Source organism: Ceratina calcarata, unplaced genomic scaffold, assembly GCF_001652005.2.
Source record: "Ceratina calcarata isolate Rehan_Ccalc_2016 unplaced genomic scaffold, ASM165200v1 scaffold48.2, whole genome shotgun sequence".
NCBI classification, from domain to species: domain Eukaryota; kingdom Metazoa; phylum Arthropoda; class Insecta; order Hymenoptera; family Apidae; genus Ceratina; species Ceratina calcarata.
The window spans coordinates 1,188,182-1,215,936 of NW_017172225.1; the positions used below are offsets into that span (position 1 = coordinate 1,188,182).

General features: G+C 43.7%; 8 protein-coding genes across 25 annotated transcripts in view; 3 read left to right on the forward strand and 5 right to left on the reverse strand.

Annotated features, from left to right (window-relative positions):
* The window catches only part of Eph (Eph receptor tyrosine kinase), an 86,636-nt gene extending 78,951 nt beyond the window's left edge, over positions 1-7,685 (forward strand). For 13 of the 17 annotated variants that reach the window (XM_018029310.2, XM_018029312.2, XM_026815937.1 and 10 more), the window contains 2 exons: positions 1,250-1,324; positions 3,089-7,685. In XM_018029310.2, coding sequence (XP_017884799.1) covers positions 1,250-1,324; positions 3,089-3,353 — 340 coding nt within the window. In that variant the 3' untranslated portion in view covers positions 3,354-7,685. Of the gene's footprint in view, positions 1-1,249; positions 1,325-1,380; positions 1,566-3,088 lie in introns of all 17 variants that reach the window. The other 4 variants (XM_018029316.2, XM_018029320.2, XM_026815944.1 and 1 more) reach the window with 2 other exon arrangements.
* A 1,050-nt stretch (positions 7,686-8,735) lies between these two features.
* Positions 8,736-9,724, forward strand: LOC108627815 (60S ribosomal protein L34). The gene is made up of 4 exons (XM_018029308.2): positions 8,736-8,774; positions 8,936-9,007; positions 9,332-9,529; positions 9,589-9,724. The coding sequence occupies exons 2-4, from the start codon at positions 8,943-8,945 to the stop codon at positions 9,680-9,682; spliced, it is 357 nt and encodes a 118-aa protein (XP_017884797.1). The 5' UTR covers positions 8,736-8,774; positions 8,936-8,942; the 3' UTR covers positions 9,683-9,724.
* A 107-nt stretch (positions 9,725-9,831) lies between these two features.
* LOC108627813 (SET and MYND domain-containing protein 4) lies at positions 9,832-12,300 on the reverse strand. The gene is made up of 5 exons (XM_018029306.2): positions 11,075-12,300; positions 10,729-11,009; positions 10,504-10,665; positions 10,266-10,409; positions 9,832-10,199 (listed from the first exon to the last, which is right to left on the reverse strand). Exons 1-5 carry the CDS (start codon positions 12,129-12,131, stop codon positions 9,954-9,956), a joined length of 1,890 nt encoding a protein of 629 aa, XP_017884795.1. The 5' UTR covers positions 12,132-12,300; the 3' UTR covers positions 9,832-9,953.
* A 31-nt stretch (positions 12,301-12,331) lies between these two features.
* On the forward strand, positions 12,332-13,268 carry LOC108627814 (protein dj-1beta). The gene is made up of 3 exons (XM_018029307.2): positions 12,332-12,632; positions 12,697-12,855; positions 12,929-13,268. Exons 1-3 carry the CDS (start codon positions 12,450-12,452, stop codon positions 13,238-13,240), a joined length of 654 nt encoding a protein of 217 aa, XP_017884796.1. The 5' UTR covers positions 12,332-12,449; the 3' UTR covers positions 13,241-13,268.
* Positions 13,269-13,766: 498 nt separating this feature from the next.
* LOC108627588 (uncharacterized) lies at positions 13,767-18,986 on the reverse strand. 2 transcript variants are annotated; one of them, XM_018028896.2, is made up of 9 exons: positions 18,621-18,986; positions 18,221-18,416; positions 17,939-18,137; positions 17,646-17,816; positions 16,402-17,556; positions 15,498-16,130; positions 15,166-15,337; positions 14,715-15,072; positions 13,767-14,537 (listed from the first exon to the last, which is right to left on the reverse strand). In XM_018028896.2, the coding sequence occupies exons 3-9, from the start codon at positions 18,134-18,136 to the stop codon at positions 14,177-14,179; spliced, it is 3,048 nt and encodes a 1,015-aa protein (XP_017884385.1). In that variant the 5' UTR covers position 18,137; positions 18,221-18,416; positions 18,621-18,986; the 3' UTR covers positions 13,767-14,176. The 2 variants fall into 2 exon arrangements, with proteins under 2 accessions (XP_017884385.1, XP_026671746.1); XM_026815945.1 differs by lacking the exons at positions 15,498-16,130; positions 18,621-18,986.
* A 1,481-nt stretch (positions 18,987-20,467) lies between these two features.
* On the reverse strand, positions 20,468-22,075 carry LOC108627684 (pectinesterase inhibitor 10). Its single transcript, XM_018029040.2, has 3 exons — positions 21,919-22,075; positions 21,187-21,717; positions 20,468-20,920 (listed from the first exon to the last, which is right to left on the reverse strand). Exons 1-3 carry the CDS (start codon positions 21,928-21,930, stop codon positions 20,816-20,818), a joined length of 648 nt encoding a protein of 215 aa, XP_017884529.2. The 5' UTR covers positions 21,931-22,075; the 3' UTR covers positions 20,468-20,815.
* Positions 22,076-23,026: 951 nt separating this feature from the next.
* On the reverse strand, positions 23,027-23,543 carry LOC108627589 (cuticle protein 16.5-like). The gene has a single exon (XM_018028897.2). The coding sequence runs from the start codon at positions 23,453-23,455 to the stop codon at positions 23,123-23,125; it is 333 nt and encodes a 110-aa protein (XP_017884386.1). The 5' UTR covers positions 23,456-23,543; the 3' UTR covers positions 23,027-23,122.
* A 2,822-nt stretch (positions 23,544-26,365) lies between these two features.
* LOC108627590 (tubulin beta chain) overlaps positions 26,366-27,755 on the reverse strand; it is a 1,614-nt gene continuing 224 nt past the window's right edge. The window contains exons 2-4 of the mRNA XM_026815881.1: positions 27,172-27,494; positions 26,759-27,056; positions 26,366-26,674 (exon numbers count right to left, since the gene is read on the reverse strand). Of these exons, the coding sequence (XP_026671682.1) occupies positions 26,456-26,674; positions 26,759-27,056; positions 27,172-27,494 (840 nt within the window). The 3' untranslated portion in view covers positions 26,366-26,455. The remainder of the gene's footprint in view (positions 26,675-26,758; positions 27,057-27,171; positions 27,495-27,755) is intronic.

Genomic DNA, 27,755 nt, shown 5'->3' on the forward strand with positions numbered 1-27,755 from the left:
AAGTATAATACGTACAGTTAATCAGTTTTAATATCACATATTCAAATTTTTAATTTGAAATTTGCAGTTCTGTTTACAAAATTGAATATTGCTATTTGTTCTCTCGCTCCCTGAGGACCTTAATTACACCACGATTATCTTTGAGTAATGTAATGATCTCTATCAATCATGATTATCATGATCAGAAATTGGCATCGATACACATTATCTCAGTATACTTTAATATGAAAAATATCGACCTAAAAGCATTAATGGTGCGTTTTGTTTCCTCGTCGTAATATTACAATAATATGTATATTACGTGTGTATATCGTCTAATAAATACAAAGTATGTTCGGTCAAAATGCCGAGGGACCGGTAAAAACGATTCGAATTACGAATAGCCTTTTCCTTCTCTGTTGCAGCGAGCAAACATGTAGACAAAAATATATGTATATACGTAATATATATATATATATATATATATATATAAATACACATCTCACACGAGTATACGTAAATATATATATAAAATGCGGATATATATATATATATATTTATCGATATAGTATTTATTGACGTCGTCGACTTTAACTACAACAACAAAAGGAACCGCAAAGACTTATTAGTATTTAATCGATCGCGAGCAAAACCGTACGACCAGATTAGAATAGTATTTTTCTACTTGAAAACCCAGGAGAAACGTCGGACAAAAAAAGTACCGTACAACCAAGAGAGGAACCGTGCACTGATATTATTATGCCGGCGGCTGTGTTTCCACGCCGCGGGCGGAATCGATTACGCGACACGCGTCGCACTTCTTACGTTTTAGCGAAGAAATGAAATGTCGGTGAAGAAAAGTCGATCATTATTAGCGAAATGCGTCGCGACACACCATTATGGGAAAAATAATCGAAATACCGCGGGGATGATCGTCAGAGTCTGCGGCGCGAGAAAGAGACAGAATCAAAACGGACAATCAGCTTATAGAGATGCGTTACGCTCGCGGAAATCGAATCGATGCGCGCTAATTACCTTAGAGTTTACGACAATCGCGATATAACGAGCTTCGCACGACCACACCACGACACACGTACACGCAGACACAGACTCGTTACACGTACGACGAACGAAATAAGAGCAGCAGGTACATACGTACATACAATAATACACTGGGAGAACGTGTACACGCAACACATACACGCAGACAAAAGCGCACACCGAAGCGTGTGTGACCTCCATTGCACTAACAAATGCTAACAATTGTCAGAATCAGGGAAAGGGGTGCTCCCCCCCCACCCCCACCCGCCTCGTCGACATCCTCCAACGTGCATTTGAGGAAAAGGTAAAAAATCAAGAACAGCTTTCAGTCGACCAAATGAATAATAATAAAATGTAAAGAAAGTACGAGACGAAGCGAGAGCAGCGACCGAGCAGGAGGCGAAGACTAATTTCGAATGGAATGCTTCGCTCGTTTGGAAGACGTTGTACCGCGAAGTACGAGGAAAACCGGAATTACCCAAAACTGATCCATCTAGCGTCGATCGAATTCACGTTCAATATCGTCGTTACCGATTTAATCGCCGGTGAGACCTACGAAATGCGTTAGTTCCTCGTGCCTTGTTGCTCCGCTCGCTTCGTTGGAATCACCACGAGTATTGCTGCCACGTAGACAGCATTTGCTCTGCTTGTAAATCCTATTAGTTCGTATCGCACTGCTTGCTTCGTACGCACCATTTATCCATTCACGTCTCTACGTAATACGTCCAGCTGATCTCTCAACTCTGTATGTACTCATATACCGTCAACGTAATCACGCTCTCATATAGTGCTATCATTAATACCATGCCATTAGCAACTCTCACCGTCGTATCACCGTCGATATCACACACGTGTGCTACCCGTATTAATTAACAACGATCCAGGAGCCGCTCGAATTTTCACGATTTCGCCTGACGCTCGTTTGCTTCTTGCCGCAGCGGTCGCGAGCCTTTGCTGCACGCGAAACAAGTTAAAGAATACAGGCGCGGTCGTGGAAAGTTATCGAGCTCTGGACAAAGTGTACATAAAGATACTTTATCGACTCCCCTGCCCCCCTCTCTTCAGCCGAGACCCTAAAAGTTTTTTATACCATATCCACCCGTACCAGTAAAAGTCTATCGAGTAAATTATATCAGTGGAACTACTTCTCCTAGAAATCAGTAGTACGAGAGGCCCGCGACTCACACTCCGTTCGGCCCCCTGTAACTACCAGTTTACCCCGAACTCTTTTACGTTTTTGCTCGCAGAGCGTTGTAACTTACGATTTTATTATCGGAGTAGACCGCGCTCATGAAATGCGCCGAGAGAGAACCTTCTGCGAGCACGAAATTCAGAGTCCGAGTCCCGCTTGACAAATTCATGAATCGAACATTCGTCAAGTGGAACCCTTTGAAACTGTTCATGTTCCCAGTGACGAGCGTGTCTCTTCTGTACATATACTTGGTACATAGCTCCCGTGTGAACCGATTTAAGACCAGTTGTCCGAGTGTACGTCGTGCAGCCGCTTCGACGATCAAAGCGAAACGCAACGATCGAAGCGGCTAATCCCTCCTTACTAGAAGTACTTGAGTAATAGAATCCGAAATGAACTTGAAACCGCTCTCTCTACGCCACGGACGTGGAAAAACGGAACCGTCTATCTCCTCGTACGATCGATCGTACGTGAACGAGCTCTCCTAGATCGCTTCCGTTCTTTCGCTCCGTCCTCAACTCTTTGACAGTTTATCCGTAGCAATCCAAACATTAGATTTTATTCGGACCAAAGCTGGCTTGCAACGTAAACCATTTTATCGCAGGTTTTCACGTTCAACGAAACGTTCATTACTCGAACATTGCAACGATACGCGTTCACTTTCGACGAACGAAGAAAATCCGCGGTCTGATCATTATTTTTATCGAACTGTCAGAACGTTGTGACCCGGGACTCCAGATGGAATCTCGTATTTAGATACCCGATGACAACCCGTAGAGGTCTCGAACGAGTTTCGAGGTCTTTGATTCTCGTCTAGTGTTCCCCAACGAACCCCTTCGGTCGAACCGTGGATCTAACTTTTGATTTTGGATACAGGGGCACCAATCCACTGGCGCCGGACGCGGTGGACTTGACGCAGCTGACCTCGGTCAGCGAGTGGCTGGCTTCCATCAAGATGTCACGGTACGCGGAGAGCTTCGAGAGGTCGGGGGTGATCACCCTCGAAGCGGCGGCACGTGTCACCGTTCAGGAGTTGACGGCGCTCGGGGTCACGCTGGTGGGTCATCAGAAGAAGATAATGAACAGCGTGACCGCGCTCCGAGCGCAGATGTCCGCCACCTCGCAAGGGTTTCTCGTTTAATCTCGAGGCCGATCGATGCTGCTGCGTTTCTCACCGGATCGTCACGGCATCGATCGACGGAGGACTCGATACACCATCGATCTGACGGATCGTCCGTTCGAGGAGCATTTCGCGTCGGTCGCCTCCCCGAAAGGCTGAACTTGTATCCCGAATCGGCGACATCCTAGTCAGGCGTTTCTCAAGAAAGTATATGTACATGTACGCGTGTATATCCCCGCGAAAGAGCTCGGCTTCGGGGAACCAGCCGCGTATCGCAGACATTCCAGCGCAAGAAACCTCGACTTTGCAAAAGACGACACATCGAATTTTATCGTCGTCGCTCCGTTTCGACAGAACAAGGTCGCGACGACGGGATCCATGCGAATTCGCGCGACTGACTTTTCGTCTTTCTCTTCCTAGAAATATCGATCTCTTAAAACGAGAGAAATCGGGACTGCCACTGTATAATCACTGCCGTATATCGAATTCGCGTGTATAAAGGCCCCGATGAATCCTGTCCTACGCCCGAACTTATTCGAGACCTGTTCACCGTCGAGACTGCCTGAACATCTCGCTCGACTTCCGTTCGACCCGTTAGAGTCGATCAAGATCGTCCTTGACGAGTCGAACGATCGCCAAGCAGGATTCCGTCTTAACGCACTGAATCGTTGCTCACACGTGCTATTTTCGGTTTTTTCGGTCCGAACTCTGCCATCGACAAAGCCACCCTTGTTTTACAGTGTTCCTAACTCCTTATATCCCTCAACGATGTTCGCAACGAACGGTGATCGGGTTTAGTAACAACGATTCGATCAAACCCCCTGAATCGTCACTACGATACAGATTATTGCACGAACACAAATAGACGGCCTAAAAAAAAATCGAATTAACGAACCCCGCGCGCTGCGCCTCTTTTCCCCAACTCTATGCAAATGGATCTTCGAGCAACGACTGATAAAGAGAAAGAAACGAAGAAGGCGCGAAGCCTGAGTACATATTTAAAGTAATTTGGCATAGAGAGGCGAAGGGCGAGCGTGCCTCGATTGCGAGCCTACACAACCACATTTTACGTCCCGCGTGCCGCGAATATTTTGTAGCTCTTATTAATAAAAGTAAAGCTTAATCGATGTACAAACACTATTTACACACGAGATTCGCACAGAATTTAATACACACGGCAACATCGAATACACACACGTAGAGAGCTCCGCTTTTGCGAATGGAGAGGAGCATAAGCAGATTATAAAATACACGTGCGACTGAGAGCCAGCATCGTTTACGAACATTTACTACTTGGACGTTAATGACGAGACAAAGATTTAAACGAAAAAAAAAACGGAAAGGGGAAGATACGATCCTTGCCTTCGCGTTACCTATACAAATATGTTGTAATACGCGAACCGTATGGGTACCTGTCGATTATTAGAAGGGAGGAAACGGGAGAAGGAACATGTGCCAATAATGCGAGGACAAGAGAGAGAGTGTGCGTGAACGGTGAAAATAACAATATGAGTTTTGCGTGAGAGAGAGGAAGGAAGGCGCAGTCGACGAGAAGAAGGAAAAGGTATCCCCGTCTATCGTGTATCTTGTATCGAACGAGAGAATAGATTATATTGCGCGTAACGCGCGAGACAGATTTATACGGTCGGGAGAGGTCGACGAGTACATACGTTGGAGGAACGGGAAATCGTGAACATATCAAGGCGTACTAAAAAGAAAAAATGAAGAGAGCTTCCATACTCTCGAAGCTCATGCTTTTCGTATCGCAAACGCAACGTCCATAATTCCGGTGGACGGAAAAGCAGCTAGGAAAGTTGTATTGTTCATCGCTTTTCTCGCTGCGCGACCGTACACGAGACATCCGCACACGAACGGGACATTAGGATCGGTCGATAGGAGGTAAAGGGTTGTTTTTCGTCGCGATGGATCTGGTCTGTATCTTGTCGTATCCGCGCTCGCTGATTTGTAAAAAGACTACTTCCAAGACACGCGGGAGAAACACGCACGAATTTGAGTAGATCGACGAGCGGACTCGAACACTTCCCGGGCGAGCCACGCGACAAATTTTATTTTTAATTTAACGAATTACGTTAGGAATATAGTTGACGAGGCTCGACGCCGCGAAAGGAGAAGCCCCGCTGCTTGTCCCGTCGCTGCATCGAGCCTCGCGATTAGGAGATTCTTAAACCGCGAGGTCGTTCCATTTGCATTGTCGGAAAATGCGAGGGAAGGTCCTGGAGAGCCTCTGTCACGTCTGATTCGAGTCAGCGCAGCAAACGGTCGAGCAAAAAAGCAACACGAGCCATGGTAAAAAAAAAATTGGCTACTAGCAATCCCAGTCTTCTTTGCTCGAGCGTTTGCTCGGCCCACGTGTGGCCAGGCATATAAGGGAGAAAGAGAACGGGAAGCTACCAAGAATGGCGACGATTACGAAGCAATAAGTGAATACACGCAAATGCAGATTTTTATATAGAGAATGTTAAAAAATTTCAGAAAATATTAATTATCGATAGAGCTATCTTCCTAAATGTTCGTATTAAAAGATTAAACGAATGGTAAAGGTGGACGAAGGCGGAGAGAACGACGACGTCGCGTCACGAGCGGAGTCGAAATTTTCGCCCGCGGATAAATGAGAAATGGGGGCGAGACGTGTCAGTAGCCAGCCGGGAGTCCGCCAGGGAAAGGGGGAAAAGGTTTTTAAAAGAAAAGTTTCAGCTGTAACTATTTGTGTCTAGCGACGAACCTGCGAGTGCGACCTGAAGTTTTGAGAATGTCGATAGTTTCAGCGAATTAATATTTAGATTTCATAGACCTCTATCGATATTACACGATCGTAGGCACGAAAACGAACAGATGAATAATTAGTTGGAGCGTAAAAGAAAAAAGAGTATCTTATTAGAGAGACCTTTTTCGATTTCACCTCGAGTCTTTCGCGTTCGAACGCCTAGAGCTGTCTCTTTTTCTCGAGTAACCTCCTCTGTTTTACTTTTTATCCACCTTTTCCCTGATTTAGTAGTACCCCCATCCTCGGCGACTAACGCCTGAACACTTGCAAAGCTTTCGATCGTACTTTATGTCCACGTATTTTCGTTCTTTCTTTCTCCCTCTCTATCTATCTGCCTGTCTGTCTGTTTCTGTCTCTCTCTCTGTCTCTCTCTCTCTCTCCGATGTCAATACGCGGAGCGCTTTTTTAATTCTTTCAGAGACGGGGAACCAAAATGCGAGAATGCCGAGAGAAGGAAGAGCGATAGGAAAAATAATTGCGTAATCCGAATCAAAATTCTACAAACGATTCACGCAAACACAAGCTTTATGTTGCTTCTTTCTCCTATCGTTTCCCTTTTATTTGTTCATCTTCTTTTTGTATTATTTTTAGTTACGACTTTTTTTTATTTTTGTCAAGTAATAATTACTACTCCTTCTATCGAGGAAACGCAGCGATGAGTAAACGAGTCAAGAAATTCGTTGAAGACATCTCTCCTCTTACTTAAATACTTTTTTTTACTCGATTAACACTTCTGTACTACTATTTATTAAAAGCAATGAAAGCCTTATTTATTGTTTAGAGATCTGACTAAATTAAAAAAAAGAAAGAAAGGATGGACGTTCTAATCGTGGTAGATTATATCCATTTACCTTGCTAGAATCGTACCAAGGGGGACGTGAAAACGGATATATAGAAAATAAATAATTATTTCCTTACTTCGGGGTTTTCGTGAAGCCCCGCCGCCGTTGTAAAAAAGAGATGAAAGGATAGAATGAGAAAATGAGAAGACCGAGCACAACATCATAGATGAACGATCGTCGAGTCTCTAAGCAGCTATATTATCGATTAGTTAAGCGTTCTTTAAGCGACCTATGTGCACGTTGTTTAATTCTCTTATAATTGTTTCTCTTTTTTTTATCGCCTTCTTTTGTCAGTCTGTTTACAGCGAACTTTGTCAAAGTACCTGCTTCGAAAACGAAAAGCAAACAAAAAAAAATAATAAAAAGGATAAGAAAGAAAAACATATATTAAATTCGCGAGAAGACAAAGCACACAGGTACCGTCCCGTATATATTATAAATAGCTCATCTACTATCACGTACACGCATCATAATTTATGTATACTCGTCGAACTGAGTTTTTACACAATTGGGTTCAGCGAATCGCCACCGTGTGTCCTCGATTCATTGTATAAAAGTAATTAAAACAAATGAAAACAATGCGACAAAGCGCAACAGATGCAATAAGAGAGTTAATGTCGACAAATTTTGGAATGTGTCTAAAAACATTTTTCCTATGGTGTTGTCAAGACGATGTTGAATGTAAATAAGATATAATAAATAATATACCTTATACGATGTAAAGAAGCAGCGATCCACATTCTTTTCGTACTTCTATCCTTGCCACTTATGATTTACATTAATTAAAAAATACGTACTTATACGTAGCAGCGCACAGTACGAAATAATTAGTTCGTTATGCGCGTGCGTGAGCGTCAATTCGAATGTGCGCATCTTTTCGCGCGTCACTTCTAACATCGAGAAAAGATTGACGAACTTATTAATTGATTAGTCCTGAAGTATTCGAGATAGAAAAAAATTGTATACTACCTTTCTTGTAGATAATAGCAGTACCTACAACTTTTACTTGAAGCATTTTTCGAAATTTCGAGAAAAAAAAATTTTCAGTTTTTCCGAGATTTTGTTAAGAGGTGCCCCTCTGGATTCTCTGAAATTCTCGTCTTTCGTAAATATCTACTTACCGGTTGCTGCTAGCGAAAAATGTTTCAAACAAAAGTTAAAGATATCGCGAAAAGCTACAACTTTCATATGAAACACTTTTTTCTACTGTCAATAGTTAACACTTATTTTGTAAAAAAATGTTTTCTCGTTTTTTGTATAATACCCGTTAACTGTCGACACTAATAAAAAATGTTTTAGACAAAAGTTATAGCTATAATCATCAGCTATAAATAAGGTCCTATGCAATTTTCTCGTAGGTCCAACGGTTTAGGAGTATTTGAGAAAAAAAGAAATTTTTTACGAGAAGTTTGCTGTTTCGACGGTGGAGCCGGATTTTGTCAGTACCCATAAAATGCCAATTAATCGTACTTAACTCATTAAATATCGGAGTTAGAAGAAAAATGCATAGGTCCTTTAGAAGACAATTTCGCTAGCGGTAATAATTAATTAATAAATAAAATTGTTTATTACAATAACTTTTTCACCCATGGATTGAACATAGGGAGGGAAACCGTTTCGGTTCTTTCTTCCGTCGTTGGAAATCGAACCTCCTTCAAATTTCACATCCATGACCGCATCTGCAGTCTATATAGTAGATGATTTCCGGGTAGATCTTTTAACGAGCAGCCGCTAGAGTGCATTAGAAGCGTTGCCGTGTGGAGTAAACCTTTTTCCGATCTACATACTTTCTCTTCCGCTTGGTTTCTGAATAAGGTTCGTTCCGATTTGTACAATCTTTATTTATCCGAATTAATCGCGTTAATCGTTGTACGCGTACATGATTTTATAACTGTTCAGAAATACACGGTTCTCAAAAGTGCGGCACGTTGTAATCTAGGAAGAGGTTTCTTTTAACGAACGCATTTATATTCCAGAACCAAAATGGTACAACGACTGACCTACCGACGACGTTTGTCGTACAACACAAAGAGCAACAGGAGACGAGTGTAAGTTCTATACTATTCAAAACAGCAAACTGTAAAATACAGTTCCGTTATTCGTACTCTCTTCTACGCGTGAATCGTTCCTAAGATCTCGTGGACTCAATCTCTAGATCGTATAAGCGTCATGTTTTTGTCTGGTACTTTAAACACACGAGATACACGTGTGCTCGCTATTCAAAGATGTGTCACACATCAACCGTGCATAGAAAACATTTCATCTTCATTGTCGTGTCATTTTTATGCCGCCGAGTAATTGTGTAATTCCCTTCGCGGATGTGGTTATGTAGTGTATAAACATGCGTCACAACAATAATGTAAATTCTACAGAGTTCGTACTCCTGGTGGAAAATTAGTATATCAGTATCTGAAGAAACCGAAAAAGATCCCGAGATGTGGTCAGTGCAAAGATAAATTGAGGGGCATCCAACCGGCTAGACCCATGGAAAGGTCACGTATGTGCAGGCGCAAGAAGACTGTTAAACGTGTGTACGGCGGTGTACTTTGTCACAAGTGTGTCAAAGAAAGGTAAGTTCTATAACGTTAATTTGTTTTATTCGTTACCTTCTTATTATTTCACTTTACAGAATCGTCCGGGCTTTTCTAATCGAGGAACAGAAGATTGTCGTAAAGGTAATGAAAGCCCAAGCATCTGCAAAGTCGAAGAAAGTAGAAAAGTAATTTGCTTTTTTATTCATTAAATATAGATATATTTAAAAGAAATGTGTCACGAATTTATTTTTCATACAAACTGACGAGCGTTTACATGATTCCTTCTGTCGTTCAATGAGACTTTCACGATTTTCCTTAATCAGTTTTAATGTTCAAAGTCATGTAACATTTATTTATTGGATGTATATTTAATTTACATTGAATTACATTTAATGTACATTGAATATATTTGCACACGCAACATTTATAGTTCTTTGTATATTGGTGGTTCATCAAAAACTCAAAGCTTTGGCACGTCATATCTGTTTCCGTTCAAACCATAAACTCGTTTCAGCGTTTCCACGACGTGGCTCATTTCCTCGCAGGGCATTGGCACCAGATCGTGTATCACTTGAATCATTTTTAACAAGTCGTCGACAACATGTTTGTCTAACATATCTCCTACCATCGCGAGATCGACGTACGCACCGAATTTCCGTAACACATGGCTAATCTTGGCCTCGTCTGCTTTCGTCTTGGCCAATTCCTGCGAATTAATTAGTTCTATACAACAGATCTGTTGAACTTTTTTTTCATGTACGAAGCAACTTACTTTGTACGATTTCAGATTATAATAGAGTGGCCAGTCTTCTTGACACGGTATACAGTTGCATTTAAAGTAATACTGTTTTAAAAGTTCAGTTTGTCTCGCGTCTTTAGGCGTGAGAGCGAAATGTGGGCCATAGTTCTCGAACAGCTATCGCAGGGAAAAAGAAACGCGAGTTCTCGCGGAATTAGGTACTCGTTCGGCGTACAATTAGGTATTCGTTTCGCGGTACTTGTTCACGTACCTGTTCACCTCTTTTAATGGGGTACATGGCACGTACTACTATGTGCTTGGACGTACAGTCCCTAGAAATATTCGGGCTGCAACTGTGATTCATTAGACTCAAAAATGGCATAATTCCGAAGCCGCGTCGAGCCGCTTCTTCTAATCCACGTTCTTCGGTAAACTATAAACGGATCGTCGAATGATTCCATAAAATACGAGATTACTCAGCAGATACGGTACGTACGGTGTGACCATTACTAGGGATCAATTGTTGATGCCTCAATACGAGACTGCCGACGAATACGGCATCGTTATTGTCTGTCAAGGCCGACAGATCTCTCTCCAATAGATTTCCAAATAAATTAGTTCGAGTGGCTAGATACCACAATATAAAACATGAATCTAAAGATCTCCTGAACAGATCCCGCACGGAACGTTTCTCAGTGTTGGTCACGAGGCTTAACACGCTTCTATACTTGTCGCTAGCAAAGATACCGTCGTTGGAGAAACCTTTTGTTCGAGGATCTGAAAACAGCGAAGTAATACACGATGGTCTTCCGAGGACAAGCATACATATACAAATAACTTGCCATCGCAATTATCGACTTGGATCAATTCCTTCCTTAATTCTTCTATACTCGCGAATTCCCGTACAGCTTGTATGGTCAGTCTTACGCTACACAAGTCCAAATTAGAAGAATCCATCTTCCATACGAAAGGGAATACCGCGCATTCGATGTCGTGATACTTTTTCCAATGCGTTGTTTTACAGTCTTCCGAACAGTACATGGAGAAAGTGCAGTGATCGCAAGGTATATTGGCCCAAGACACTTCTAAGCAATTGGAACAATGCGAATAAACATTTTCATACGTCAACATCAGCGAGTACGGTTTTTCTACGACGACCACTTCTCCGGGCTTTATGTCGCGCGTAGCCACGACGTGTCTGCCGTATTCTTCGTTATACTCTATCCTTACCGCGTCAGATGCACAAGGGACTTCGACGTTACGATTATTTATCTCGGGAACCGGTGGCTGTTTCAGATCGCCTCGCTTCCTTACGTTCCTTGCCATTTTCATAGAATCGAGCTGCTCGATGAATTTCTTTCTAAGGGTATCATCTAGGCACAGTCCTTCTAACGAACAGCGAGCCTCTTCGATAGAATTCTTTACTTTGGGATCCCTCAGAGCATTTAGACATTCTATTTTCCTAACGCAAAGCTTGGCACGTACGTTATCCGGACACGTAAGCGTCAATGCTCTATCTATGTCCTGCAAACTCATTTCGTACTTGTGCAGTTTTACCAAAATGGCTGACCTGTTGGCGTAAGCCAAAGCGAGATTTTGGGACGGACAAGGAGCGTAAGCTACGCTCTTGGTATAAAGCTTGTGCACCTCGACACAAGTATTATTGGTGAGTGGTGTAGAGACGAATAACCTGTTACCCTCTTGCCTGAATTTCTCGGACTGTTTCGCGTCCTTTGAATCGCATTGTTCTTTAGGAAATATTTTGTACTTTGACATAACGTCCAGAGTGAATTTTATTCGTTCTTCATCTGCCCGTAATGTTTCATACTCGCTCACCAGCTCCTGATGTTTGGACGTTGCAATTAGTATTTTATTCAACGTACCCAATACTTCGTCCATTCTCCTTCTTTGTTAGGAAATCAGACTTTATTCGAATTCAAGTATACGTCGCGTGTTTGTTCTCGAATAACAATTGCCAACAATGTCCTTGCTACTCGTCTTTGATTTTGTGATACCGTCTTTACTGAATATGTGCGCATTAGTAGTGATCCTCTACTCTAGAGAGTGATCACAAAGTTAGGACAGTTTCTGATTGGTCGACGCCATCTCTGGCAAAACTGGAAGTAGAGAGAGGATCAGCTGCGGATCGATAGCCGGTATTTCGCGATATCTTTTTCGTCTTTCGTCTCTGTCAACGCCGAACGCATACATACATATATGTCGATACTGTCTCGTCTGGTCCCACATTTTGCGCAATCAGTTCGTAGAAATCAAACGATTTTGTTCGAAAACGTGAGACACGCTACGACTATGGCAAAAAAGTCGGCACTGCTGTTGCTCGCCGAAGGTTCCGAGGAGATGGAAGCTGTAATAACCACGGACGTTTTACGACGAGCCGGGGTAAGGTTCTCTCTGCTTTCGTAACCTCTATCGAATGCCTCGTCGCCGACACGTCTTATTTCAGATCAACGTTACTGTCGCCGGTCTCGGCGAAGGGCCGTGCATCAAGTGCAGTCGTGACGTGAAAATACGTGCCGACATGCAACTTCAGGACGCGATTAATCAAAAGTACGACGTTGTCGTATTGCCCGGTGGTTTGGGTGGCTCAAAGGCCTTCATATCAGTAAGGAGTATATTTTATTAACGTTCAGACAAAAAATACGTATGTACTACATCATGCATTTCTCGTATACTAGTCTGCAGAAGTGGGAAAGTTGTTGCAACAGCAAGAAAAAGAAGGCAGATTGATCGCTGCTATTTGTGCAGCACCGACTGCACTCAAGGCTCACGGTATCGCGAAAGGGAAAAAGCTCACGTCTTATCCTGCGATGAAAGATGATTTGGTGAACGATTACGAATATGTGGAGGACAAAGTTGTAGTCGACGGTAACTTGATCACCAGCAGAGGCCCGGCAACCGCGTTTGCTTTTGGTCTAGCCATTGCGGAGAACTTGGTTAATAAGCAAACCGCTGATGACGTGGCAAAAGCTATGCTGTACATAGCATAATAAAGAACAGTTCCTTCCTTACACAACATGTATGTTTTCCGTTTTTCGTTATTTTATTTCTGATTATATTTGTATTATTTATTTGGGTTCAATAAATTGTTTCTTTTCACTGGGTCTAATCTTAAAAATTATAAGATTTGAGGAATTTCTCGCTGTTCCTCAATGAATTATAAAGACTGGAGCATCGTAGGACTCGGAACTTGGCCTCATAGAGAGAATAGACGAACATTGGTCTTCCTTTGCTACTCCCTTTAAGCATTAAGATTCTGCAATATACTTTCTTTTGCAAAGAATTGTAAAGTCGAGAGAATCGTTATTTTAAATTTCAGCCATGAGGCTGCTAAGCAACCCCCACCCGACCGCCGGACGCGGTTGCTAGGCAACGCCGGCAATCCGCTTGCCTACCGTCATAGTCACGCGCACGCATGCAACGCGCTATCATTAGCATCAAGCGGAGAACTGTGGTTACGGTCTAGTAATTAGGATCGAGAAGAGAAATATTTCCATCTTTCATTAGACATCAGGATGGATGTTGAGCGAATGAATTTATTCACTTTCTTAATCTTAAATACAACTTTTCTTAACAAATGGCAGAAATACAATTTGCAATACACATTGCTTCAACAGTTTAAGAATATTTACAGCTTGAGTTGGTATCGTCTAATCATCACATGCAAGCGGTATCAAAGAATTAATTTACTTAACATCCTACGTCTGTGTACACAAATCTGTGTATAATAATAAATTATCGGTTATACATAGTTTCTCGACTCTTCGTGTCGTCGTTGATAGAAAATGGAGATCGAGGTCGAACGTATAGCATAACAATACAAACAATAGTTGTCGCGATTTTTAACGCTTAAACGCTCGGCTTCATTAACTTATTATAATAATAACAATGTTACAGTTACAAATTCAATGCCGGGTATTTAAGCGTTAATAACGATTGACAACTTGCTGAATCCAGTCGAGGTAGTGCGAAACGCGAGCGTAAACGCCTGGAACTCCTGGTTGTCCGCAACCGATTCCCCAAGACACGACACCGGCCAACTGCCAGCGACCGTTGCGTTCGCAGACCATCGGTCCACCTCCGTCTCCCTTGCAAGCGTCCTTCCCTTCTTCTCCACCCGCGCAAATAAATCCAGGGTGCAAATTAAAACCAGGTCCCAATCTGGTTCGCCTCATTTGTTGCTCGCAGATCTGGTTGTTCACAATCGGCACATCCACTTCCTTTAGAATATTTTGATACTTTCCAAAGTCTCCGAAAGCGTCTTTGCCCCATCCGGTCGTCCAGCACCTGTTTCATTCGTAATTAAAGTAATAATGAATAATCAGTAGTGTTACAATATCTAAAATATGTAATAGACTTCTTTATTTTTAGAATTAGAAATGTTATTACCTCAGAATTGTTTAAAGTGTTTTGAGCAAAAATATACTGTTATCTCGAAATGCAAAGGGAATAGGAAAAGCTTACCTGTTTCTAGTGAAGTCATCGCGTTTGTCCGGCAGACAGGCCGGGCTGATGTGAGGGTTCTTTTGGAAATCGACTTCGTGATCGATCCTTAATATAGCGATATCATTGTAAAGCGTGCCAGCGTAGAATTCTGGGTGCACGTTGACGCTCGACACGTCGCGTTCTATGTAGGGATAGAATTCAACGTCATGGTTCACGTCCCATTCTCCAAGTCGAACGCGAAGATCGCGAGCCGCATACGTCTTCACGCAATGCGCCGCCGTGAGAATGTGTCGTGGAGAGATCAGGGTACCGCCGCACACATAAACACTCTCTGTAGGGTCCTTCTTCAATATCGCTACTTGCCAGGGATATTCACCTGAAGAGTTATTAAAATTTCAGTAATCAATGATAAAATCAATTAAGAGTTCTGAAATGAATATTTAGTATACGAAAGATCAAAGATTCTTACCAAATTCGGCGTCACCGTCGACGTACGACGGGGTCTTGATTCTCCCATTGATTCCTTGAGTGTATCTGATTCCACACTGACCAGGTCGGGGTTTCCGCGACGGTTGCCTTCGTGGACAGCACACGTAGCCAGGTCCGCACACTCGTTGCGAGCCGATGCCTCCGTACTGTCTCTGTGGAGAATAAAAATTTCATTCGTTAATAAGAATCGCGTCAGAAGATTGACCATAATTAACTTAGCTTCGACTGCTTGTACGTTTACGATGCGCATGGAGAAACTCGAGTTCCCCATTGCAATTATCCCGTTCGAGTCTCATAGCCACCGATACTTACCTCCATCGCATCTTTCGGTAACTGTAATTGTTGCGCGTCACGCTTTCTTCTGTTCGGAAACGATACTCTCCCAGTTCTTTCTTTAGCATCGGGCGTTTCCTTACCGTTGCTACGCGCATAGTAGCGGTCATCGTAATCATAATCGTAATCGTAATCGTCATCGCCGTCTCGATAATAGGAATCAGGGTACTCGTGGTAGTGATTAGGGGGACGATAAATAGGTTTCGTGTGGTACGGTTTTTCGTAGATCACGGCAGGCTTGGAAGGGTAGTAATGAGAGGCGTAATTCGGTCCGTAACTATCGAACAACGCTTGCTTCTTGTGAGAGAGCAGATGGCCGAGTTTATGCACGATATGTTGACTCGGCGTCACGTGCAAATTCACGAACGGCTTTACCACCTTATCTCCGTACTCGTCTTTGGTGAATTGCACGGCTAGCAGAGGGTTCACCGAAACCAGGCCTAAATTAATGCCCTGACCGGCCGAGCCGTACCCATTGTACGGGTTCACCAGTACATTGTCACCGTGAGGACCGATCGGGTACGGGCCACCGGTTTGCGGTAGTCCGAAACTGATCCCCCACGTCGGCTTCAGGTTTAATTTCGAGGAGTCCAGATCGCTAGCGTCGAGTCTCTGCAACCAGAGAGTCGAACAGTCACGCGGATAGAGACCGAGTTCCTCTCCATTAATTTTGCGTCTCGCGTTTCGCGTTCCTGCCCCTGTGAGTTTCGCTACTCGAAACGACGACGACGACAATTCCCTACGCTTATCGTCTAGAAAATTGATTAGACCGCGGATTTGATGCGGTTAGAAAATTGCATGTACAGAAATTATTAAGTATACGTCAGTATTTCGCGTACAAATCTGCGGTCTAAAAATGAGTCTACGAGTCGATTATTCTTACCCCTTCTACGTTCTTCTTCCTACCCTCGATGGATTCGTCGTTAGTTGCCTCTCGTTTGCTCCTAGCGTTCTCCTGCGATTCCTCCAACTGTTCGTTCCCGTCGACTTCACTGGATTTTGCTACTCGAGTTCCGTTGTTGTTCTGTTCTACCGTCACGATATCCGCGTTCTCAGCTTCGATGTTCTTGTTGAGATTACGGGGATCGATAGCGAGGAAAAGATCATCTTTGCGCCCAGCGTGCTCGCTCGGACACTGGTCGTACGGCACGCAAACGCAATCTCCCGCGGAGAAATCGCTTCCGAACTCGTCGTTGTCGTTAACATTGCCAAAATAGTTGTTCGTTCCGGAAGCAATGAAATCGTTAGACTGGACACCGTTAGAAATATAATTGTTGCTTCCCGCACCAGCGAAGTACTTGCCGGTTTTAAGACCGTCAGCTTTCCCATAAGTATCTCGCGTCGGTTTTTCGTACACCGGGTATCTCTCGGCGTAATTATTATTCGAAGATCCGCTCAACCCGTTCGCGTCGTTGCTCCCTTTCACTTTGAACGCCTTTTTATAGTCGTCGAAATCTTGGAAACCAGCTCCCAGGACGCCAGAGTTGGGGACGTCGTAGCTGGTCCCTATGTTCCCGTAATTTCCAGTGCCATAGCCTTGATTCGCGTTGATCGGAGTCGCGACGCCTCCCTCACCGTGATGATAATGATGATGCACGTGCTGCTGCACCGCGTCCGAGCCAATGGACGGTCGCAATGCGATTTGCTTTTTGTCGATGAATTGGCTGTTGACGCCGAACTCGATATTTTCGTTCAGCAATCCAGACTCGTAGACAGGCTTAGATGAGAAAGTGGCGGGTGGGCCGGGTTTCTTGAACGCGGGATAAGAGCCGGCGAAGCTGGCTGCGGACGCGAACGAAGGTGGATGAGCTCCGCCACCCACTCCGTAAATTACTTCTGGCGGTGGTCCCGATGAGATGAATCCAGGTGATTGAGGCGGGCCTGGTCTGATCGACGAGCCATAGGGCCGTTTCACTGGAATAGCTGGTAGAGGTCTTCCCACGGGCTTGATCGTTACGGGTTGAGCGTAGATTATGTCTTGAGGATAAATGCCGCGATGCGGGGAGTAGTACGGTCGACGGCCCTCCGCGTCTTCGCACTGTAGGATATTTTAATTATTTAATTTATTGATACATTGGGGATGCACGTGAAACAGAGGCATACATCGAGAATATTTGTTCCACTTACGTTCATGAGTCCAAGCCCGCACAGCTTGTCTCTGATGTAGCTGCGAGCCAGCGTGTCGTTTCCTAATTGAAGCGCGTTCTTCACGTCCGGGTCCGCGTACACTTGGTCGAAGCCTTCCAGGTTCCGACCCTGTCGATTTGAGACGAGAATCTCATCAACTACTGATTCCACCTGCGATACAGTCGATCTTTAAGACTCTTTGCAAACAGAACTTCTTTTGTGTATGTATTGATTCGATTCTTTGTAAATTTATAGAATCTACGGTCTAAAGATGAATTGTTAAGTTCGATTACCGATCGTTGTACGTTGGGTGCATTGACGATTTCGATGTTCGCGTTAGTGTTGACATCAAAGGTAGCTCTCTTGTCTTGCGTTTCCACTTTCTCGGATCCGTCATTCGGCTGCCATGACCACTCGGGATTGTTCACTGGTACCTGAGTCGCACGACTGTGCATCACTATGCCGAGTAACCCGATGAACCACAGCTTCATTCTAATAAAAAATAATAAGAAAATTAATAGCGAATCTTTGTTAATTAATTGATCGACCTAGAGTCTAAGTGGAAAGTCGTATACCTAATTGACGGAGGAGAAAGAAGCCTGTTAACTGTAGGACTGACGCGGGAAAAGTGACTACCGGTGAATCGTTCGAACAATGAAGACCGACCAACGAAAGCGAGAGGATGTCGGGAGAAAGTCGCTAAACAGGTCTTCTCGCGATACTCTCGTAAAACACGCCTACACTACGACGTCGGCTCGTGTCTTCCAAGTACTTGTTTCGAAAATTTCGAACGGTGAAAGTCGTTGCGCAACCGGGACAAAACAAATTTATTCTCCGTTGAATATTGAGTAGAATAAAAGAGATTGATACAGTAATTAAACTTAGATAAAAATGTAATGCTTTTTACTTGTTGATTTTAAAAATCGGGGAACGCGGGGTGAGTTGAGAGATTATTCTGTTCGGTTTCGTTCTTACCTGATTGTTTCGTCCGGTGAAATCCTCCGGTGTTAAAAATCCTTTTTCACACACTAAAGATGTTTGATGAATTAGCTGTGGGTTCGCTAGGTCCAGGTCAGGTTTCACTCTCGAACCGTACGCTTTCTCCGTGAACCAGGTTACTCTGAGCGTTCACCGGTACCACTCGTATCTTATATAGACGTCCCTTTCGGAGATGCTGAATCCAAGTAAAAGAGCACTCACGGTGGGGTGCGCTCGTGACTCATGCTCGCGGACATCCGTTTTGGCTAGGTTCCTCGAACCGCTTGCACCCGCCACTTGGAATTCACAATGTTTCTCAACCCTTTGCCATCGTCTCTTTGTATTTTGTAAAAATCATTCCATTTTCCATTTGTAAAATTCGAGATTTAATTAGCCGAAGTATCGTTCCATTAGGAGATAGAATTCACTTTGCGTACTGACGATAGAATTTGATTTTTTATATTGCCAATCGTTAAATTATATTTTCAAATATGAATTTCGTGTTCGATTAAAACACTTTATATTTCGAACGTTTGGTTTTGGGAATGATGATTTTCCGGAAAATTCCATTGTTAGAAATTTAATTTATGCGATAAAGAATAACAGCCTCGCGTCGTGTTTAAATGTTAATCCACGGATCGATCGGGGTCGGTGTATCGGTGTTACGGATGACACGAATGATGTATAGATGTAGGTGCTCGCAGTTCTACGCAAGCACATTGTGTAACGCGGGATTTTTGTTAATAGACTTACGTAACGTCGACCACGAAGCGTCCTCGTTTAAGAATACACGAGACGGAACCTCCTTAGGAGTCACACCCAAAAAGAATAACGAAGGTCTCGGAATCAGCGATAAACTTATTATCATAAAGTGGTCAAAACATTCGATTCACGTTTCTCTATTCTTGGAAATATTCTGGATGCTGTAACTGAATTTATATTAAAAGAACGGTGTTCCAAATCTATATCGAGCTTTTTACAATTATAATTCTCGGTCCATCGTGTGATAATAAGTAGACTGCAGATTATTACGTGAAATAAAATATATATTTAGATTAACATTTCTTTTATCATTTAAACGTTGAAACATGCATTTAGCATTTGACATTCTGATAGTTTTATGCATCAGTATTTATCATTTCTGCATGTTCAGTTTTCCTATAAGTGCATGAAATCCGGTGTCTAATATAAGAAAATGCTCCGAATCTCGCGTTCTTGTTTCAAGTTGGGAATCGATGAGAAAGCTTGAAGCACCATGCGGTTACAAGAAAGTCGGTAGGTTTCTCCTCTATCGCGTGAAATGGGAAAGTGGTGGAACGATCGGTACAAAGCGTTCTTATTTTGGAAGCTTCAAATTTTCATTATATATACGAAGTCATCTGAAGATTAGCCAACGCCGCCTCCGCGACGACCGTTTTCGTCCCGTTCGCGATTTCGATATCCGGGAGAAAGTGCTCCGCGCTTTGTCGAAATCTCTATTCGTATATTAATAAAAGAAATTACTCGGCATTGTTTTGCTTGAACAGTTTTCAAGCGGATGCGGATCGGTTTGCGAGCGGCCGCGAGAACGAGCACACAGTATAATGTTATGGCTCGGTTGCGTAATCTGGATTTTCCACCCTCTCTCGTAACCCTCTGGGTTTTACGCGTGCCGAGTGACGGGAGCTCGGGTCACGGTGAAATCGACGTGGAATTTCATTTTCGAAAGTCCGGAAAAACGTTTCGACCATTCGGTCCTCTATATTAACTGATTTCCACTATTAGCATATATTACGTATGTCGATCTTCTTAGTCATCATTGGTCATCATCAATGAAGTTTGTATATACATATTTAAATTACATCAACAAAACGGTTAGTTATAAGATGATATTTTTTATTTTTTCGTACAATGCAAACGAGCCGAGACCTGCAACTTGGATTACGTGTTAAGATTAAATGAAATTGTTATTCCTTGCGTCAATCGGTGGCACAGAGAAAGCAGGATCTATGCTCACTTTCGATTTCGATCCACGTCGGAGGAAGCAGTAGAGGAGGGTACAAATACGTCAAAGAGCTTTGATCCCAAGAAAAGTGTATTTGAAATCGGTTGCTACATAAGTCGGAACGAATTTATCCGTAAACGATACAAGAAGCGTCACCGTGCAGCTGGTACGCCAGGTTCATCGATCCAGCTGGTTACCATTCACGAAGTCAGTAGGTAATGCGATAACCGTGCTGCTCGATCGAGTAAGTGGAAGGTGCTGCTGCCAGTTCGATAGAAGGCACAGCCGGCAAAGCGTAAGCGTACGGAGAAACCTATAAGCAAATTTGATTTAAAGTTCAAAACACTTCAATTGAAAAATTAGTTAGTTTACAAAGCGTATTAGTTCGTTCTTCGTAAAATCTTATCAGATGTCCAGAGAATGCGTAAAGATATGACTTGGCAAATTTTCTATTGCTTAAATATAAGAATACATTCAATCACGAAGTGCAATGTACAAATTAAAAAGAGTTAAAAGACGAGCGTACATTACGGGCTATCTATTATTGTATTCAAATATGTTTTAACGCGTTTTACAAACCTGAAGAGGTGAAAGAATGGGTGGAAACGCCAGGGGTGCGATTACTTGCGTCAATTTTGTAGTTGACGCTGGTGTTTTTAGCTCGGTTATCGTGGACAGAGCTCTCGCGGATGCAGGTGATCGTGACGGGGGTAGAACCGAAGCCGGTGATATGGAAGATGCTGGTGATAGCGAAGATGCTGGTGATAACGGAGATGCTGGTGATAGCGGAGATGCTGGTGATAGCGGAGATGCTGGTGATAGCGAAGATGCTGGTGATAACGGAGATGCCGGTAATAGCGAAGGTGCCGGTGGTAGCGAAGGCACCGGTGATAGCGAAAGTGCCGGTGGTAGCGAAGGCGCCGGTGATAACGAAGGCGCCGGTGATAGCGAAGGTGCCGGTGATAGCGAAGGTGCCGGCAGTAACGAGGGTGTCGGTGATAGCGATGTTGCCGGCGTCGGGCTTAGCTTAGATTCGATGGCAGGTTTCGGTTTAACATCCTGAGGTGCCGGGGCGGCATAGACCGCGGCAATCGCGACTGCAAGCACAAACTATAAAAACGTCTTTTTTTATTCCTTTGTTTTAAGTGAGAGGTGCAAAGTATATTTGCACGAGACGCTTCGTTTTGTATTCCATATAAGAATACACGCTTGTCATTAGTTTCCATACATTTGTTATTATCGATTCGTGTTACATCGTTTACTCAGCATGAGTGGGTGAAAAGTATTAATAGTTAGAATGAATTTACTCACGAACTTATACATGACGAGTGAATTTTCTGCGGCACACGCTTCAAGATGCTCCTATATTTCTGGATGCGGATCGTCTCGGTCCTCTGGTACTTATAGAGATCCTGGGGATGCCGTAAAAAGGAAACCCGTCCTCGTTCGCGAAGCTGTTGCATTCCGCTTCGACTTTAGGGGCGGGACTTCGCTCCACCTTGAGACTCGCACCGGAAAAATGTTTCAGAACGTATACATTTACTGGTCTCTGATTTTTACGTTTCGATCGCAAAAATAAATAGATCAAAATGTGATCTGGTCTCATCGAGTCAAGTGATTCTTAAACCGAGACAAAATAGAATTCCTAATATAGAAAAATATTGGTCTAGTATATTGTAATTATGGAAAATATGTATCGTCTTCTATGAATTCTCTATTTGGATTACTCGATCGATACTTTTGTTAAAAGTTTGGGGATGAGAACTGAGAGTATTTTTCGCAATTTATTGAAAATACGAATGAAGTGCACTGTAAATAAGTTTATCCTAAAGGGAGAAGGGAGAAGGGCGTGCCTGCTCGGACGACAAAAATCGACTCGCGACAGTAACCGGTTCGCCGGTACTTTGCATGCCCTTACACTTGAGGCCGAGGAAATTTTCTATCCAAGAAGCCTCTCGAATCTTCGAAGAGCCTTCAGTGTCTTCCTCTCGTTACACACAATTTTATTACAATTCATTTTAGCTTCTTAATTATTCTATGGTCCATTCCTTTTGATTTTATCCGTTAATAAGGAACGAAAATAGGATTTTAAACGAATTAGCTGACGTAGATTCATTATCGGTATTAAGAGATCTAAGCGAGATAAAGGAAGACGAGACAAAAGAGAACGAAAAGAAAAGCAAATTATTATAATATCTTAGAAAGGATGAGTTTATTACGGATAATGAGTCCACTCCATCGATCCTCTGTTGTATCGGATAGAACAAGAAGCTATTACAGGAACAAAAGGGAACGGGACGAAGAAAATAATATGTATTGATTTGAAAATGATGAAAAAAGTTTATTGCGGATAATTAGCCGACTGCGTCGATTCTCCGGTTACATTGTAATCAGACATAAGAATACCAGACAGAACGATCCCGGGGATAACGTGGTCGATGTTGAACACGGTCGACTAGAGGCTGAAGAAGTGGTCCCGTTGGTCGTCGAAGAATTCAGATTAACGGAGAGCAGTTCAGAACGTGTATCCGGCGGCGACGACCGGTGCGTGAGCGTAGACGGTCGCTGGTGCAGCGACGATGGGCGCAGCGGTCTTGACGATGGCAGCGGCGGTGTGCACAGGGGCTACGGGTGCGGCGTAGTAAGGAGCGGCGACCAAGGGGCTCTTTACCGAGACTTTGTAGGTGTTGGCGTAGCTGGTGGCGACGGGGACGCTATGGGCCACTGCCACAGGCGCCGCAGCGACGACCGGAGCCGCATGGATAGCCGCAAAACCTGGTGCAGGCTCGGGTGCCGGCGCAGCCAGAGCGCAGGCGAAGAGGGCGAACAGAGCGATGAACTTGTACATGGTCGATCGGTTAATTGTTTCTCGAACAGAAAACGAGCAGGTTGCTTACTTGACCAGCTGAGATCGCTGAGAAACGAATGATGCTCGAACGGTCGATCGGCTGTCCTTTTATCCCGCCAAACTGACCTCTCCCACCCGGGACCACGTTTCGCGAACACCGTTCCGTGGTACGCACTCGTCCTGAATGAGACCGTGCTTCTATCCCACTACCTAGACGCGTTCAGGGTCTTTTCGTTCCCTCGCACACTCTGTACAGGGGGAACATTGCCAAGGACTGTGGTTCTCGATCTGGATCCGCGTGCAACGTACCCGAAAGACCCCGGTCGTCCGTTTTTTTCGCACCTTCGGTCATTGTCGATACCATCGACCCTACGCTCCGCCCGATACCTCTTTTTATTATCGGTCGTCCTCCATCGCTCCGTGTTCGACCGGCTCACTTGTATTTTAAGTGGTATCAACGAGGATACCCGTCCAGCTGCTGATCTGGCAAATGCCACTATTGTCCGGAAGATTGCCTAACGAATTAGGAGATCGACTGGTTATAGGATATTCATCCATAACATCTATAACGGGCAAGCAATCCGTATTTCTAGATAATGACAATTAGTTAACCGAGCGTTCGCTAATTAATAAACGCGATTCTCATCCCGTAATCCAAACTCTATTTCCACGCTAACGTAACGCACCTGCATTCGTAGAAGTTAATGCCGATACCGATAACGTTACGTTGCACGGCGTGTTTACTTCGAGCGTCGCGTCGCCACGATTGAGTAACAATTGGTAAACCGTGTGCGAAACGCCCACTCCGTGGTAGGCGTCGCATCGCGACGCATACCGACGGAGGTCAGCTTTCGTGTCCGAAAGAAAAACGGGGATGGATGGATGGATGGCCGGTTGTGACACGTAGTTTGCGAAACACGCGTATGCTCGCGCTCTCGTAATTCATTCGTTCGTTCTTTCCGGAACCAGTCCACCTCATCTAAATCTTTCCCTCTGCCCCGTTAACTCTACCTCCCGGCTAACGAGCGGCCACGTATTTCGTAGCAAGGTCGCGTTTCGTAAATGCCCGGTAAACGCCGCGCCGTTCGACAAAGCGTCGTCGTCCTCCATACACTTACGCTTTTCGTTTTTTAATTTTTTTTTATTCCCCTCGACCTTCTTCGACGGCTGCAGGGTGTATCCTGTAACGGTAACCACCGACTTTTAAGTATAATTGAACAAAAGATTCTTGGGAAGGAAGATCGATCAATTCTGTGTTCGCTGACGGTATTCTTAAATCGTATCTCATGTTTATTTTTTGTGACTGTCGGAAGAGAGTTCAATGCTCCGTACATATAATCAATCGAACCTCGAATCAAATTACGTATTTGGAATAAGATTCAATAATAGCCCTGGGCGTTATAAAAAATAGAGATGTTAATCATCATAGTTGAAAAATAATGGATATCACAGAATACATCGTGCTTACGCTACCACCCATGAGTAAAGATTCCTTGACTATAGAACAGCCTGAATTATGCATTCCTATGAATAATAAAAGAGTGAAATCTAATTTGAAATTTCTTTCACCTTTCAAAAACAATGCAATTCATGTAATATATTCTTACGTGGGTGTACTCTTCATAATATTTTCTGCATATCATGTTTTTTCGAGATAAAATCTGTAGTTCGATTGTAAGAATGAAAGGTCAATCTTTTACAATCGTGTCTTTTACTAAATGGTCAAGTACTGACACGGATGGTATTGTGTGACGCCGTCGATCGAAGAATTGGGTACGGGATATTGCGGATAGCCATGATCCTAGCGACGCCCAAATCCGGAAGGCCTTGGCCCCTCGACGTTGGGCATCGCTCAAAAGACTTTCGGATTACGGCACCGGCCGTCATGCGAAAAAATGTTAACCAGTTTCTCGCTTGGGTACGGGGATGTTATTCCGTCGTTATAAAAGCGGCGGTTCCTCGTCGAGAGCCGAATCACTCGAGTTTCGAAGCGATTGCGCGAGGGTCCTGGCCGTTGGCTAGACGCCCGCTATCAAGGTGGTTGTTCGCCGTTGCGTCACGTCCCGGGATTGCGATACGTACCGCGATTTCGTTACTCTCAACACTGATTTATATTGCTCGCACGAACTCGGAATGCATTGAAAGACGTCGGTGTATTTTTTAATCCAACAGAAACGGAATCTTTTCACAATTTCCCACTTTCGGTCGATCGGTAGTCGTTTTCTATTTCGCTCATGTTCCCTCCCGTTCTATAGTCGTACTCATTGGTAGACCGTAGATGTTACACATCGTATTTGTAAATCGATACTATAGAAGTCATATCGTGTAAAAATGCAGTCTGGTCTGATATGGTTTTTGCGTATGGAAGTAAAAATCTTGAATAAAAGATTGAATAGTCACGATAGACAAGTTGTAAGACGTCGTACGTGGCAATCTGAAAGAGACCTCGACCAGGGAGACATCGACGATCTCGCAACAATACCGTTGACAATGCTATCGTTTCGTCGATTGTCGATGATTCACAACGGGAGGCCGGGCCTTCGCGCGTTTTTCTTATTCTTACTTATGCATTATACGAGGGAATATGCAAACGAGCCACGCATAAACGTGAGAAATCGTTTTCTTAAACGGATCAAGGGTAACTGGATTCATCGAGATAGACGTTTCGAGCCTTTTAATGATTACTGGTCATTTGATTGATTGCTGGATTTACAGAGAATCGATATAATCGAAAAAAAATGTTTCCTCTTATTGTAGTAGATTTTACAATAGTATATTGAAGGAACGTGGTTGACGTAGTGTTTCTTTAAAGATACAATAACGCTGACTTGGAGGATAATCAAGTTTGGGAAAAGGGTGGGGTGAAACGTTTTGTCGAACGTAGAAGAGAAATGAAGTTCTATTTTTAAACACAATACGAGCTCTGGTGATACATGCACATTTTCATAAGGAACGAAACTTTGACTATATATATATATTTGTTCAGGGTTTAAATCGACCTCATGGATTTTCACCCTCGCCCTCTTCTTCCTCGTCGAATTCGCCCTCCTCCTCGGCGGTGGCCTCTTGATATTGCTGGTACTCAGAGACCAGGTCGTTCATGTTGCTCTCAGCCTCGGTGAATTCCATCTCGTCCATTCCTTCGCCCGTGTACCAATGCAGGAAAGCTTTCCGCCTGAACATGGCGGTAAACTGTTCCGACACTCTCTTGAACAGTTCCTGAAATCCAACAGAAATCAACTCCTGTTTGCACCGTGATTACTTTCGTATGAGAGTGAGTGCAAAGGGTCGACAGAGACGTACTTGGATCGCCGTTGAATTGCCGATAAAGGTCGCCGACATCTTCAGACCACGGGGAGGAATGTCGCACACAGCGGTCTTCACGTTACTGGGTATCCACTCGACGAAGTAACTACTGTTTTTATTCTGAATGTTCAGCATCTGTTCGTCGACTTCTTTCATCGACATCCTCCCACGAAAAACGGCCGCCACGGTCAGGTAACGACCGTGGCGCGGATCGCAAGCCGCCATCATGTTCTTCGCGTCGAACATTTGTTGCGTGAGTTCCGGGACCGTGAGAGCTCTGTACTGCTGCGAACCTCTGTCTCGGAACAAACAAGCCTTTGTAAGAGAATTCAGAGTTGACACTGGCAAAACGTTTCTAATGCACGCGGTAAAAGACGGTCGTTATCCAGTCGCGCCGAGTGAGATCATACCTGGATGTTAAGGGTGCGAAGCCTGGGATAAAGAAGTGCAGTCGGGGGAAGGGTACCATATTTACAGCGAGTTTGCGCAAGTCGGCGTTCAGTTGTCCGGGAAATCTCAAACACGTGGTCACTCCACTGAGCGTTGCGCTCACAAGGTGATTCAAATCGCCGTAAGTAGGTGTGGTCAATTTCAATGTACGGAAGCAAATGTCGTACAAGGCCTCGTTGTCAATGCAGTAAGACTCGTCTGTGTTCTCCACCAACTGGTGCACGGAAAGGGTGCAATTGTAGGGTTCGACCACGGTATCCGATACCTGTTGATAGAATTTGTTCTCTTTTTATCTCAGAACGATCTAATCTGATTTTCTCTTAAGGATGTATTAGCTATACAATCATTCCCAAAAGTTTATGCACTTTAGAAACGCATTTTTTAAAAAGAAATCAGACGTCGAAAGAACATTGCTAATAATAAACAACAACAAAAAATTTTCGATTTTTCCGAGATTTTTCCAAGGGGTACCCCTTCAATTTCTTCCAAATTTTCGTTTTTGGCCAATAACTCCCAAACCGTTGGACATACGGAAAAATTGCAT

Bases quoted from the DNA above. Each gene is read 5' to 3' on its own strand.
- LOC108627815 (XM_018029308.2), top strand. From the start codon at position 8,943: ATGGTACAACGACTGACCTACCGACGACGTTTGTCGTACAACACAAAG. The intron at 9,008-9,331 runs GTAAGTTCTATA...TAAATTCTACAG, and splicing joins AAGAGCAACAGGAGACGAGT to AGTTCGTACTCCTGGTGGAA. The intron at 9,530-9,588 runs GTAAGTTCTATA...TTCACTTTACAG, and splicing joins CACAAGTGTGTCAAAGAAAG to AATCGTCCGGGCTTTTCTAA.
- LOC108627813 (XM_018029306.2), bottom strand. From the start codon at position 12,131: ATGGACGAAGTATTGGGTACGTTGAATAAAATACTAATTGCAACGTCC. The intron at 11,010-11,074 runs GCAAGTTATTTG...CGCTGTTTTCAG, and splicing joins CCAAGTCGATAATTGCGATG to ATCCTCGAACAAAAGGTTTC. The intron at 10,666-10,728 runs GTACGTACCGTA...ATCCGTTTATAG, and splicing joins TCCCTAGTAATGGTCACACC to TTTACCGAAGAACGTGGATT.
- LOC108627589 (XM_018028897.2), bottom strand. From the start codon at position 23,455: ATGTACAAGTTCATCGCTCTGTTCGCCCTCTTCGCCTGCGCTCTGGCT.
- LOC108627814 (XM_018029307.2), top strand. From the start codon at position 12,450: ATGTCGATACTGTCTCGTCTGGTCCCACATTTTGCGCAATCAGTTCGT. The intron at 12,633-12,696 runs GTAAGGTTCTCT...GTCTTATTTCAG, and splicing joins ACGTTTTACGACGAGCCGGG to ATCAACGTTACTGTCGCCGG. The intron at 12,856-12,928 runs GTAAGGAGTATA...CTCGTATACTAG, and splicing joins GCTCAAAGGCCTTCATATCA to TCTGCAGAAGTGGGAAAGTT.
- LOC108627588 (XM_018028896.2), bottom strand. From the start codon at position 18,136: ATGAAGCTGTGGTTCATCGGGTTACTCGGCATAGTGATGCACAGTCGT. The intron at 17,557-17,645 runs GTAAGTGGAACA...AATATCCTACAG, and splicing joins GCGGGCTTGGACTCATGAAC to TGCGAAGACGCGGAGGGCCG. The intron at 15,338-15,497 runs GTAAGTATCGGT...TATTCTCCACAG, and splicing joins TACCGAAAGATGCGATGGAG to AGACAGTACGGAGGCATCGG.
- LOC108627684 (XM_018029040.2), bottom strand. The intron at 20,921-21,186 runs GTTTGTAAAACG...ATTTGCTTATAG, and splicing joins CCATTCTTTCACCTCTTCAG to GTTTCTCCGTACGCTTACGC.